General features: G+C 48.2%; 1 protein-coding gene across 3 annotated transcripts in view; it reads left to right on the forward strand.

The window, feature by feature from the left end:
- The window catches only part of SH3RF3 (SH3 domain containing ring finger 3), a 159,966-nt gene that overhangs the window by 114,236 nt on the left and 33,395 nt on the right, over nucleotides 1-12,335 (forward strand). For all 3 annotated transcript variants that reach the window (XR_006059191.1, XM_027966794.2, XM_060412132.1), the window contains exons 6-7: nucleotides 9,589-9,759; nucleotides 11,247-11,500. Coding sequence is in view for 2 of the 3 variants with exons in the window: in XM_027966794.2 (XP_027822595.2) it covers nucleotides 9,589-9,759; nucleotides 11,247-11,500 (425 nt within the window). In the remaining variant the exon portion in view is untranslated. The remainder of the gene's footprint in view (nucleotides 1-9,588; nucleotides 9,760-11,246; nucleotides 11,501-12,335) is intronic.

Genomic DNA, 12,335 nt, shown 5'->3' on the forward strand with positions numbered 1-12,335 from the left:
TGATGTATTGAGTGCAACACTTTGACAGCATCATCTTTTAGGATTTGAAATAGCTCAGCTGAAATTCCATCACCTCCACTAGCTTTGTTTATAGTATGCTTTCTAAGGCCCACTTGACTTAACACTCCAGGATGTCTGGCTTTAAGTGAGTGACCACACCAACATGGGTCATTAAGATCTTTCTTGTACAGTTCTTCTGTGTATTCTTGCCACCTCTTTTTAATCTCTTTTGCTTCCGTTAGGTCCTTGCCATTTCTGTCCTTTGTTGTGCCCATCCTTGCATGAAATGTTCCCTTTATACTTCCTGTTTTCTTGAACAGATCTCTAATCTTTCCCATTTGATTGTTTTTCTTCTATTTCTTTGCACTGTTCATATAAGACCTTCTTATCTCTCCCTGCTATTCTCTGGAACTCTGTATTCAGTTGGGTCAGTCAGTCAGTTCAGTCGCTCAGTTGTGTCCGACTCTTTGCGACCCCATGGACTGCAACACACCAGGCCTCCCTGTCCATTATCAACTCCTGGAGTTTACTCAAACTCATGTCCATTGAGTCAGTGATGCCATCCAACCATCTCATCCTCTGTCATCCCTTTGTTCTCTCACCTTCAATCTTTCCCAGCATTAGGGTCTTTTCTAATGAGTCAGCTCTTTGCATCAGGTGGCCAAAGTATTGGAGTTTCAGCTTCAACATCAGTCCTTCCAATGAACGTTCAGGACTGATTTCCTTTAGGATGGACTGGTTTGATCTCCTGCAGTCCAAGTGGCTCTCAAGAGTCTTCTCCAACACCACGGTTCAAAATCATCAATTCTTCGGCACTCAGCTTTCTTTATAGTCCAACTCTCACATCCATACATGATTACTATAAAAACCTTAGATAGCCTTGACTAGACAGACCTTTGTTGGTAAAGTAATATTTCTGCTTTTTAATACGCTCTCTAGATTGGTCATAATTTTTCTTTCAAGGAGTAAGTGTGTTTTTATTTCATGGCTGCAGTCACCATCTGCAGTGATTTGGGAGCCCCCAAAAATAAAGTCTGCCACTGTTTTCACTCCCATCTATTTCCCATGAAGTAATGGGACCAGATGCCATGATTTTTGCTTTCTGAATGTTGAGCTTTAAGCCAACTTTTTCACTCTCCTCTTTCACTTTCATCAAGAGGCTCTTTAGTTCTTCTTCACTTTCTGCCATAAGGGTGGTGTCATCTGCATATCTGAGGTTATTGATATTTCTCCCAGCCATCTTGATTCTAGCTTGTGCTATATCCAGCCGAGAGTTTCTCATGATGTACTCTGCATGTAAGTTAAATAAGCAGGGTGACAATACACAGCCTTGACATACTCTTTTTCCTATTTGGAACCAGTCTGTTGTTCCATGTCCAGTTCTAACTGTTGCTTCCTGACCTGCAACAGATTTCTCAGGAGGCAGGTCAGGTGGTCTGGTATTCCCATCTCTTTCAGAATTTTCCACAGTTTATTGTGATCCACACAGTCAAAGGCTTTGGCATAGTCAATAAAGCATAAATAGATGTTTTCTGGAACTCTCTTGCTTATTAGATGATCCAGCAGATGTTGGCAATTGGATCTCTGGTTCCTCTGCCTTTTCTAAAACCAGCTTGAACATCAGGGAGTTCACGGTTCACGTATTGGTGAAGCCTGGCTTGGAGAATTTTGAGCATTACTTTACTAGCGTTTGAGATGAGTGCAATTGTGCAGTATTTTGAGCATTCTTTGGCATTGCCTTTCATTGGGATTGGAATGAAAACTGACCTTTTCCAGTCCTGTGGCCACTGCTGAGTTTTCCAAATTTCCTGGCATACTGAATGCAACACTTTCAGACATCATCTTTTAAGATTTGAAATAGTTCAACTGGAATTCTATCACCTCCACTAACTTTGTTCGTAGTGATGCTTCCTAAGGCCCACTTGACTTCACATTCCAGGATGTCTGGCTCTAGGTGAGTAATCACACCATCGTGATTATCTGGGTCATGAAGATCTTTTTTGTACTGTTCTCCTGTGTATTCTTGCCACCTCTTCTTGATATCTTCTGCTTCTGTTAGGTCCATACCATTTCTGTATTTTACTGAGCCCATCTTTGCATGAAATGTTCCCTTGGTCTCTCTAATTTTCTTGAAGAGATCGCTGGTCTTTCCCATTCTATTGTTTCCCTCTATTTCTTTGTACTGATCACTGAGGAAGGCTTTCTTAATCTCTCCTTGCTATTCTTTGGAACTCTGCATTTGAATGGTATATTTTTCCTTTTCTCTTTTGCTATTTGCTTCTCTTTTTTCCACAGCTATTTGTAAGGCCTCCCCAGACAGCCTTTTTTTTTTTTTTTTTGCATTTCTTTTTCTTGGGGATGGTCTTGCTCCCTGTCTCCTGTACAGTGTCACGAACCTCCATCCGTAGTTCATCAGGCACTCTGTCTATCAGATATTAGTCAGGTATATCTTTCCCTTTATCCTTTCTTTGCCTTTTACTTCTCTTCTTTCCTCAGCTATTTGTAAAGCCTCTGTAGATGATCATTTCACCTTCTTGCATTTCTTTTTCTTTGGAATGGTTTAGATCACTGCCTCCTGTACAATGTACAATGTTATTGTACATGACAAGCATGAACCTCCATCCATAGTTCTTCAGGCACACTGTCTACCAATCCCTTGATTAGATCATAGTTCATCAGCCCCACTGAATAGTCATAAGGGATTTGATTTAGGTCATGCCTGAATGACCTTCAATTTAAGCCTGACTTTTGCAGTGAGGAGCTATTAATCTGAGCCAACTCTAGGTCTTGATTTTGCTGACTGTATAGAGTTTCTCCATCTTCAGCCCTAAAGAATATAATCAGTCTGATTGCAGTATTGACCACGTGGTGATGTCTGTGTGTAGAGTCGTCTCTTGTGTTATTGGAAGAGGGTGTTTGCTACGACCAGTGTGTTCTCTTGATGTTAGCTGTGGGCTTATCATATATAGCTCTTACTATGTTAGTTCAGTATCCACTTTGTTGAGAGCTTTTATCATAAGTAGATATTGAATTTTTTCAAACATTTTTTCCAATATTTACTGAGATGATATATGGTTTTTATTCTTCAGTTTGTTAATATAGAGTATCTATCACCCTGATTTGCAGATGTTAAGCCATTCTTGCATCCCTGGAATAAGTGGTCACAACGTATGAACCTTTTAGTATATTTTTTAATTTGATTTGCTAACATTTTTAAAGATCTTTGCACCTATGTTTGTCACAAACAACCTGCAATTTGATATTAAATCTTTGAATATTTTGTGGAATTCGTCAGTGAAGCCCTACCTCAGGAAACACGAAAAATTTCAAATAATTGAATCTTACACCTAAAGAACTAGAAAAAAAGAAGGAAAAACAAAACTGAGTGTTAATAGAAGGAAGGAAATAATAAATATCAGAGCAGAAATAAATGAAATAGAGAGTATGAAAACAACAGAAATGATCGGTGAAACTAATATTATTTCTTTGAGATTTTTTTTTCCTTGGGAGAATTTTGATCACTAACTGTGTCTGCTAACTTTTAATCAGTCAGTTCAGATTTTCTCTTTCTTCAGTCTTGGAACATATGTTTCTAGAAATCTTTTCATTTCTTCCAGATTGTTGGCATATGATTGTTCTCAGTGGTCTTTATGATCCTTTATATTTCTGTGGTGTCAGTTATAACTTCTTTTTTCCTTTCTGATGTTATTGTTTGGACCAGTTCTCTTTTTTTCTTGATAAGCCTAGCTAGAAGTTGGAGAATTTACCTTTTCAAAGAACCGACTCTTAATTTCACTGATCATTTCTGTTGTTTTCTGTTGATCTGTTGATCATTTCTGTTTAGGTGTACGGTTTGATTATTTGAGATTTTTCATTTCCTGAAGTAGGCTCCTATCACTATAAACTTCCCTCTTAGAACTGCTTTTGCAGTGATCCATAGATTTTGGATCATTGTGGTTCCATTTCCATATGTTTCTAGGTATTTCTAAAATTTCTTCTTTGATATTTCTTTTCAGTGGCCCATTCATGTTCTTTAATTTTGATTTCTTTTATTTTCTCCGATTTTTCTTTTGATTGATTTCTGGTTTCCCACAATTGTGATCAAGAAGATGCTCGATATGATTTCCGTCTTTGTAAATTCACAGAGGACTGTTTGTAAACTGATGTGATTTATCCTGGAGAACCTTCTGTGTGTGCTTGAGAAGAATATGTATCCTGCTGCTTTTGGATGGACTGTTCTGTATGTGTCCATCAGGTCCACTGGGTCCATTCTTGTGGGTTTGGTGTGAGCATCGTGATGACCATTACTGTTAACTCTTTAATGGATCGATTGCTTATCTCTATTTTGTTTAGTTCTTTCTCTGAGGCTTTATCTTTTCTTTCAGTGGCAACATACACTTCTGTCTCCTCATTTTGCCTGATTCTCTATGTTTGTGTCTGTGTATTAGTAAATCAGCTGTGTCCCCATGTCTTAAAGGAGTGGCCTTGTTTAGGAGACATCCTGTGGGGCCTAGAGGCACCAGCCTGCCTGGTCACCAGAGCCAGGCACTCAAGGGTCCCCTCTGTGGGCAGTGTGTTCCCCCCTGTTGTAGGGGGCTGTAGTTACTGCTTAGGCACACTGGTGTGTGGGCCCAGCCACAGCAGCTGCTGGACGGTGGTGGGCAGAGTTCTCACTCAGCCAGGGTGAGACTTCACCTAGGTGCAGAGGTGGGTGGGCTTCATCAGGGTACGCCCACTGACGCTGACGGGTTAGATTTTGTTGTTCAGTCACTCAGTTGCATCCAACTCTTCGCAGCCTAACAGAACTGCAACACACCATGTTTCCCTGTCCTTCACTGTCTCCCAGAATTTGCTCAAACTCATGTCCATTGAGTCGGTGATTCTATCCAACTATCTCATCCTCTGTCATCCCCTTCTCCTCCTGCCTTCAGTCTTTCCCGACATGAGGGTCTTTTCTAATGAGTCAGCCCTTTGCATTAGGTAGTCAAAGTATTGGAGCTTCAGCATCAGTCCTTGCAATGAATATTCAGGGTTGATTTCCTTTAGGATTGACTGGTTTAATCTCCTTGCAGTCCAAGGAGATTCAAGTCTTACAGTCCAAGATTCTCAAGAGTCTTCTCCAACACCACAGTTCAAAAGCACCAATTCTTTGGCACCCAGCTTTCTCTATAGTCCAACTCTCACATCCATACATGGCTACTGGAAAAACCGTAGCTTTGACTAGATGGACGTTTGTTGGCAAAGTAATATCTCTGCTTTTTAATATACCATCTAGGTTTGTCATAGCTTTTTTTCCAAGAAGCAAGCGTCTTTTAATTTCATGGCTGAAGTCACCATCCACAATGATTTTGGAGCCCAAGAAAATAGTCTGTCACTGTTTCTATTGTTTCCCCATCTATTTGCCATAAAGTGACAGGACCGGATGCCATGATCTTCGTTTTTTGAATGTTGGGTTATAAGCCAGCTTTTTCCACTCTCCTCTTTCACCTTCAAGAGACTTTTTAGTTCCTGTTCACTTCCTGCCATAAGGGTTGTGCCATCTGCATATCTGAGGCTATTGATATTTCTGCCAGTATGAAAAGGCAAAAAGATATGACAAGTTAGATGGAACATTCCAAAATTGTACCCACTGGGTGACGTAAGCAAGGTAGCCTGCAATTTCTGAAATGGCTCTGGCTAGTGAGTCAGTGCCCAGGGATCATCGTCATCCTCCCGGCTCCTGACCCTTGGCAGATGCTGCCACATTACTCGGTGGCCTGTGCGCTATTCAGTTTGGTATTTTTATGCTGGTTTCTGGGTTGAATGAGTTTGCATACAGGCCCATCGAGAGCACGTTTTCCATTCTAGGTGCTTCTATAGTTTTCCTGGTATTTTCTGTTGGTTTTCAAAGCCAGGTATTTGGGGGGCTGGTCTCTCCTGAGCAAGGATCAAGGGGTTGGGTCCCTTCTGACTGGACTGTGGTGGCTGGGGAGGGGTTTCCTGGAGAGTCCGTCTCTCTGTTTCCTGTGCTTTCTATTGTCCTCCTGGCCTTAGTGGTGGAGGCTCTGTCCATCCAGTGTTCAGGTCCCTCTCTGAGGAGGTGGTCCCATAATGTGGTTGTGGGTTTGCTGTGTTCCTGGGAAAAGACAAGTTCAGGAGTGTCCTGTGCCACTATCTGAAACCCTTTCCTCAGCCGATCCTGCTGATCTAAGGTCAGCAAGCAGGCACATGTTTTGCTGGCCTGAGTCCATGAGGCACTGGCACCTAGAGGAGCAGGAGCAGGCTCTTTGCAGGAGGATGGGAGAGAATCTCACTTATTTCAGAAGAAATGAGCAAGCTGTCATATGGAAGCAGAAGGGTGTGAAGTTAATGAAGGCGCTAAAATTCTTTAATCACTGCTTGATTAGAGTCTATAGACAATTAGCAGCAAGTGAAGATCTTCCATAGAAAAGAGCAGTTATGCGGTGAGCGGCGGCTGTTCCCAGCAGGCTGCTCATGGGAACACAGCTGCAAGTAGAGGCTGGGTGGCCACAGCTGCCGCGTGTCCAGACTGCATGCTGTCCAGCCAAGGGCACCAGGAAAGGGGCTGACGTGCCCCCAGACTCACTCCCCCAGGGCTGCATCAGCCTGGAGGAGGGGACGCCTCTTCCAATGGGCAGGAGAGCCCCCTGCTGGCCACCCGGCTGTGGGGAGAGCGTTGTGAACCAGACCTCCTACTCTTGCCTGAACCAAGTACCTTCAGTACCAGCCTTTGTGAGTGAATCCAACAAGACAAATGAATCCCAGGCCAGTTCTGGAGCAGCCGGCGCTGTGTCCTCTATGGAGGCATGTGCAGAGCTGAAGTCCTTTGGAAGGAGTAGAGAGGGAGCGGAGGAGGAATGGAGGGGAGGCGGAGGGGAGCGGCAGGTGGAGTGCCGGGAATCCTGCAGGCGCTGTCTGGTTCTCCCCGCCCTGGGCTCTGTGGGCATCGGCCTACAGCTCCAAGGTCCAGCCGAGGGCACCCTCCAGGCTGGCGGGCACAGCCAAGCGGGTGGGGACAGAAGAGGTACAGACGATGCACCCTTCCCTGTGGCCACACTCGGACCAGGCCTGAGTGACCAGTGCACTACAGGGATCACAGAACTGCAGACATCAGGCTGGGAGCCACCAGCCCCTCCGGAGCATCCCCAGCCTGCGCACGAGCCGCAGGCAGACAAGCAGCCCCATGTGCAGGAAAAACGCTGGCAAGGCAATCTGGGTTCCCCTGAGGCATCGAAGGGAACAGGCTGGGGACAGGGGTGTGCCAGGTGAAGTCAGATTGGTTGACACTCCACCCCCAGCAGTGCACACAGAAAGACTGAACTTGAACTGTTGAGACCAGAGAACAGATTGCTCCTCGGAGAATGAATTCAGAATAAAGATGAAGATGGCAGGCCTCAGGGCCCCCTGCTCTGGGTCTCACTCCAGCTTCCCACGGGGCTACGAGGCCCTGGGGCCAAGAACAACTGCTTGCCTCCAACTCACTCCATAAACAGAGACACTTCATCTTTTTGAACCTCAGTTTGCTCAGCTGTGGAATGAGTAAGTAGCCCAGCCTCAGAGCTCCTGTGGGGCTCCAGCGAGACTGTAACAGACTCCAGTTTCCCACCCTGCCTGGACTCTAGACACCTGAGGGGGGTGGGCTCTGCACGCTGTCCCACAGGTGACGGCAGTGCCTCCTAAACAGAGTTCTGACTGATGATGGAGGAGGATGCCCCGTCCCTTGGAGTGAAGGGGTCCTTGGAAGCAAGCCTATCTCCCTGCATGGTTAGCGCCTGAGGGTGCCAAGATCACTGGATGTCTAGTAAATGAATGAACAGCTGAAAATGGAAGGAAACATCACCTCCCACTGCTATGACTCTAGAGGAGGCAGGACACAGGATAAATCCAGATATGCCTGCAAACCCGCTCACGACTTGGCTCAGCAGAGCCCATGGTCCCAGAGGCGAGAGTGAGGCGGGGAGGTGCCCCCACCCAATGGGGGCCCGTAGTTGGTCCATGTTTGGGGAGTCGGGTGGTGGTTTCAGCCAAGTTCACTTCTGTTGCCTGTTTTCTGACTTTATTACCTCATTAGGAACCACGGTGTGTTTCTCTAAAGTACAAGTGGGATTTTGAAAGAAGACTGTTTCATTGTAAAGGCTTAATCAGGGTGCCTTAAGGCCCACAGTCTGAAAATAACTCATTCTCACTGTGATGGGAAGATCCTGAGAGATGAAAACAAACCTTGTTCCCTGAATGGCTCAGGGATTCCAGGATTTTGAGTGGGATCATCAGCTCATCCCCAGAGATCACTCTGTCATCTGAAGGCCCCTCCCTGGATCACAGACAGACACATACACATACACACAGCTCGTTGGGTCTTTGCTGCAGTTGCTAACACGTGTCTTACTTTTAGAATCTGGGTTGACGCCACTGTGGAAGTAGGTGCCAGTGGGTGCTGTGCTGGGTGTGGGGGAGGCTTGCTGGGTGTGTGTGAGGACTATGCCATGTGGCGGGGGGGCTGCCCTGGCTACTGGGACCTCTGAGCCTCTCGCTCACTGCCCAAGGTCCTACTCTCTCCAGCAGGGACAGTACTTCTCCCTCGGATGGCCCTCTGTCCATAGCTTCATGCTCCACTGGGCAGGTGGACGGTGCAGGTAGCCCCTGAAGTCACCCAATCCCAGAGGCTAGGAGGCAAAGAAGGAGGCTCCTGGGGCCCAGCAGGGGCAGTGTGCCCACCAGGCCCATCCTGAAGGGAGGCCCAGGAGATGATACTTCTTTAGAAATGCATCTTGGGACTTCCCTAGCAGTCTAGCAGTTAAGACTCCATGCTGCTGTTGCAGGGAGCACATGTTCGATCCCTGGTCAGGGAACTAAGGTCCTACATGCCACGTGGTTACAGCCAAATAAAATTGTTTTAATGCATCTCGTTTCTTTGTTGGAGTGAAGCCCCCACCACTTTTACTGCCCAAATCTTGCAAACAGGGTATTTGCCTGAAACCATTCTCTCTGTTAGGTCAAATCACCCCTTCCACAAACCCCCAAAGTAGCAAAGCACTTATCAGAGGTTCTGAGGGTGGCACCAGGGTCTCAGGACATTTCAAAGAGTCCTGGCAAGTGAGGAGCAGTGTCTAAGCCTTCAGCTAGGGCTCACACCACCAAACTGTTAGAAAATCTTGAAAGTAGAATTTCAGTTAGTCACTGATCTTAAAAGTAGAATTTCAGTTAGTCACCTATCTAAGGAGTCCCTAATTGGGCTGGTTTTTCTTTAAAAGGGCCTCCAAATCTCCAGTTTGCATGGTTGGGTGAGTGGGCAGGTGGAACTAAACAAGAAAACCCACCCAAAGCTGCGTAGTTCTCCCTAAAGCCTTCTCTTGCCCAGAGAATCAGGTATTAATCAGAGAAAAGAGAACAAAATGGGCCCAGAGCCGGCCCCCAATCTGGTCCTGGCAGGGCCTCTCTGAGTTCAGCCTGCAGGTTGGCGAAGGGTGTGGAGCCCATGGCTCCAGGGGTCTTTCCCCGGGGGCTCCTCCTGGCCCCTGACTGCCCACCAAGTGTGTGAGGGCACCCTTCTGTCCGCGGCACCACTTACCACCTGCATCTTGCCCACAGGTACCTGGCGCTCTACGCCTACAAGCCCCAGAAGAGTGACGAGCTGGAGCTGCGCAAGGGCGACACGTACCGCGTCCTGGAGAAGTGCCGGGATGGCTGGTTCAAGGGCACGGCCCTGCGCACCGGACTCTCGGGCGTGTTCCCTGGCAACTACGTGACACCCGTCTCCAGGTGAGGCCCTCGCTACCCGCCTCCTGTGGCTGCAGTCGTGTGGAGACCAGGGACCGTGCCCTGCCTGCCTTCCTGCTGCCCGCTACCCTGGGGAGAAGGTGGCCGGGAGGAGCTGGAGCACCATACAGGGGCGCGTCACAGGACCAGAACTCATGGGCACAGGTGCATGCATGTACGTGTGCACACGTATGGTACAGTGGGTGTGTGTGCAAAAAGCACACGCCATTCACACATGTGAAGGAAAGATTCCATGTTCCCAAAAGTTAACCATTATTATTGAGTGGAGCATTATGAGTAATTAAGTTTTTTCTTTCCTTGTCATTTCCTGTGTTTTACGAATTTACTGTTACATTATTTTTATAAACTGGCAAAAGCAAGTTTAATAGTTAGCTCGAGGTGACCCAGGGTTGTCAGATGTTTTCATGGAGAGGGGCATCCCCTGCAGGTTTGATTTAGGGTTGGCCTTGCTCTGGGGAGCCCGGGATGCCTCAGCCCTGTGTTCACAGCACAGAACCTGCAAAGACCTGCTGCAGACCGCCCCCCCCCACCCCACCCCCTCTTCTCCCCACCCCACCAGCTTCTGCTCTCTTGGCAATAAGACTCCAAGCAAAGTAAACACCCAGAACTGCACTGACACGGCCTGACTTGTACCTTCACAGCAGCAGGCCCGGGAGCCACATCCCCCATGCCCTCCTGGAAAGGCCCACCTTGTGAGCCCCGTGGCCCTGTGGCCCTGTGCAGGAAGGCCCTTCTCCCCACAGCTGCTCAGCAGAGGCTCTGCCTGCTCCCACCATGGGTGGCTCCCTGAGCCTCACAGCTGAGATCCAGTGGAGACAGATGGGGAGTTTTCCTGGCTCTTGGACAAATGGAAGGCATGTGATCCTGACAGTGGATCCCAGGAGCTCCCCACCTCAGCCCCACACGGTTGGTGCTGGTGCGTGGTTCAGGCTGGCCCGTGCAAGGGAGGAGCCACCGGGGCCTGTCTCAGAGTCCTGTACTCCACGGTGTGTCCTGGACTCTCCACATCACTTTCTCTAGGAAAGTCTAGGGTAAAACCGCAAACATGAGGCTTGTCTGTGCCCTTTCCTGGACTCCCAGGAGTCCGTCATCCAGAAGGAGCTGGGCCCCTGCCTCCTGTTGCCTGCCAGATGTGCCAAGCCCGTTCCTTCTGCCTCTGTTTGGGGACACACAGCTGTTTGTTAGACGAAATCAAGGCAGTGACTCTGGAACAAAATATTTGATTAGCATCACTTCCCTGTTTCCTATGGCTCTTTCACTGGTTGTCACATATGCACGTGGAGAGACCGTGTGGTTGTCAGGGGCTCTGCTGTTCAGCCGGGCCTCTGGGCACCACATGCCCAGGTCATCTTGGGGCTGCTATAGGACTTGTCCTGGATGGCGTGGCCTCCAGCTCTCAGAGCCAAGGGGTTGAGTGGTTCTTTATCAGTCTGTGCCCTCCCCTGACTTCATTCTGTTCATTTCCTCAGGATTCCTGTAGGAGGGGCTGGGCCACCCCGGAATAATGCAGTCGGAGGGTCTCCCCTGGCCAAAGGGATGGCCACAACCATGCACCCAGGCGGTGGGAGTCTGAGCAGCCCAGCCACAGCCCTGAGGCCAGCCCTTCCCCTCACCACAGCCCAGGTCCCGGCCCAGCACCAGGCCGCCTCTCCCCCACTGGGCAGTTGTCTGAGGCACACCGTCCAGCCAGCAGCCAGCCAGGCCCGGAGCGCCGGCCCCACTGGTATGTAGCAGCCTCCTGGGAACCTCACTCTGGTGGAAAATTTGAGGAAGGTGATCTCAGGGACACATGAGTGTCCTTTGGCCCAGGTCTTGAGCGGTCCGTGGAGGGGTGCCCTGTAATCATGAACTTATGCTACTCCTGGGGAACATGTTGACATATCTTCATAGCCTGTCCTGTAGCTGGAATGGATTAGAAAATTCACAGGTGTTTATACACTTCATGCAGCAAGAGGACTGGCTGGACCAGTGAGGTTACCTTGGCACCTTTGGGTGGCTCTGTGAGCCACTGTGGGTCACCTGCATCTACATGCCAGGCACCAAGGGGTCTTCTGATGAGGCAGCACCCCCCACCCCCGCTGCCCACTGCCCAGGACAGAGCTGGTAATGAGACCAATCCACAGAGGTGCTTCCTGATATGCTCTGAGGCTGAAGAGCCATGGCCATTGCTCCTCATGCAGCTTCATCAGTAGAAGACCAACCGGAAGTCAGGACAGTCTAGGTGGCTCCCTGTGTAGCATGAGACGAGAGGAAGTGTGGTGAGATTCCTGAAGGTGTGAACAGGGTAAACGCATCTTGCTTGGAAGCTTGGCAGTCTGCTAAGAAGAACTGCTAAGCTTGACTCACGTGGTCCTCCTGGGAGCCAGGCCAGTAACTTTCCGACACATAAGCCAGTAACATTGTCACTGCGTGGTGAAAGGGACCCAGGATGGGAGGATGTGCCTCTGAGTTTCATTTAAATGATTCAGAATTCCTTTCCACTCCCACCCCATTCTTAAAAATAATCTCTTTCTCAGAATGTCTTTTTTTTTTTCCCCAAATTATTTATTTATTTTATT

Source organism: Ovis aries, chromosome 3 (assembly GCF_016772045.2).
Source record: "Ovis aries strain OAR_USU_Benz2616 breed Rambouillet chromosome 3, ARS-UI_Ramb_v3.0, whole genome shotgun sequence".
Taxonomy (NCBI): domain Eukaryota; kingdom Metazoa; phylum Chordata; class Mammalia; order Artiodactyla; family Bovidae; genus Ovis; species Ovis aries.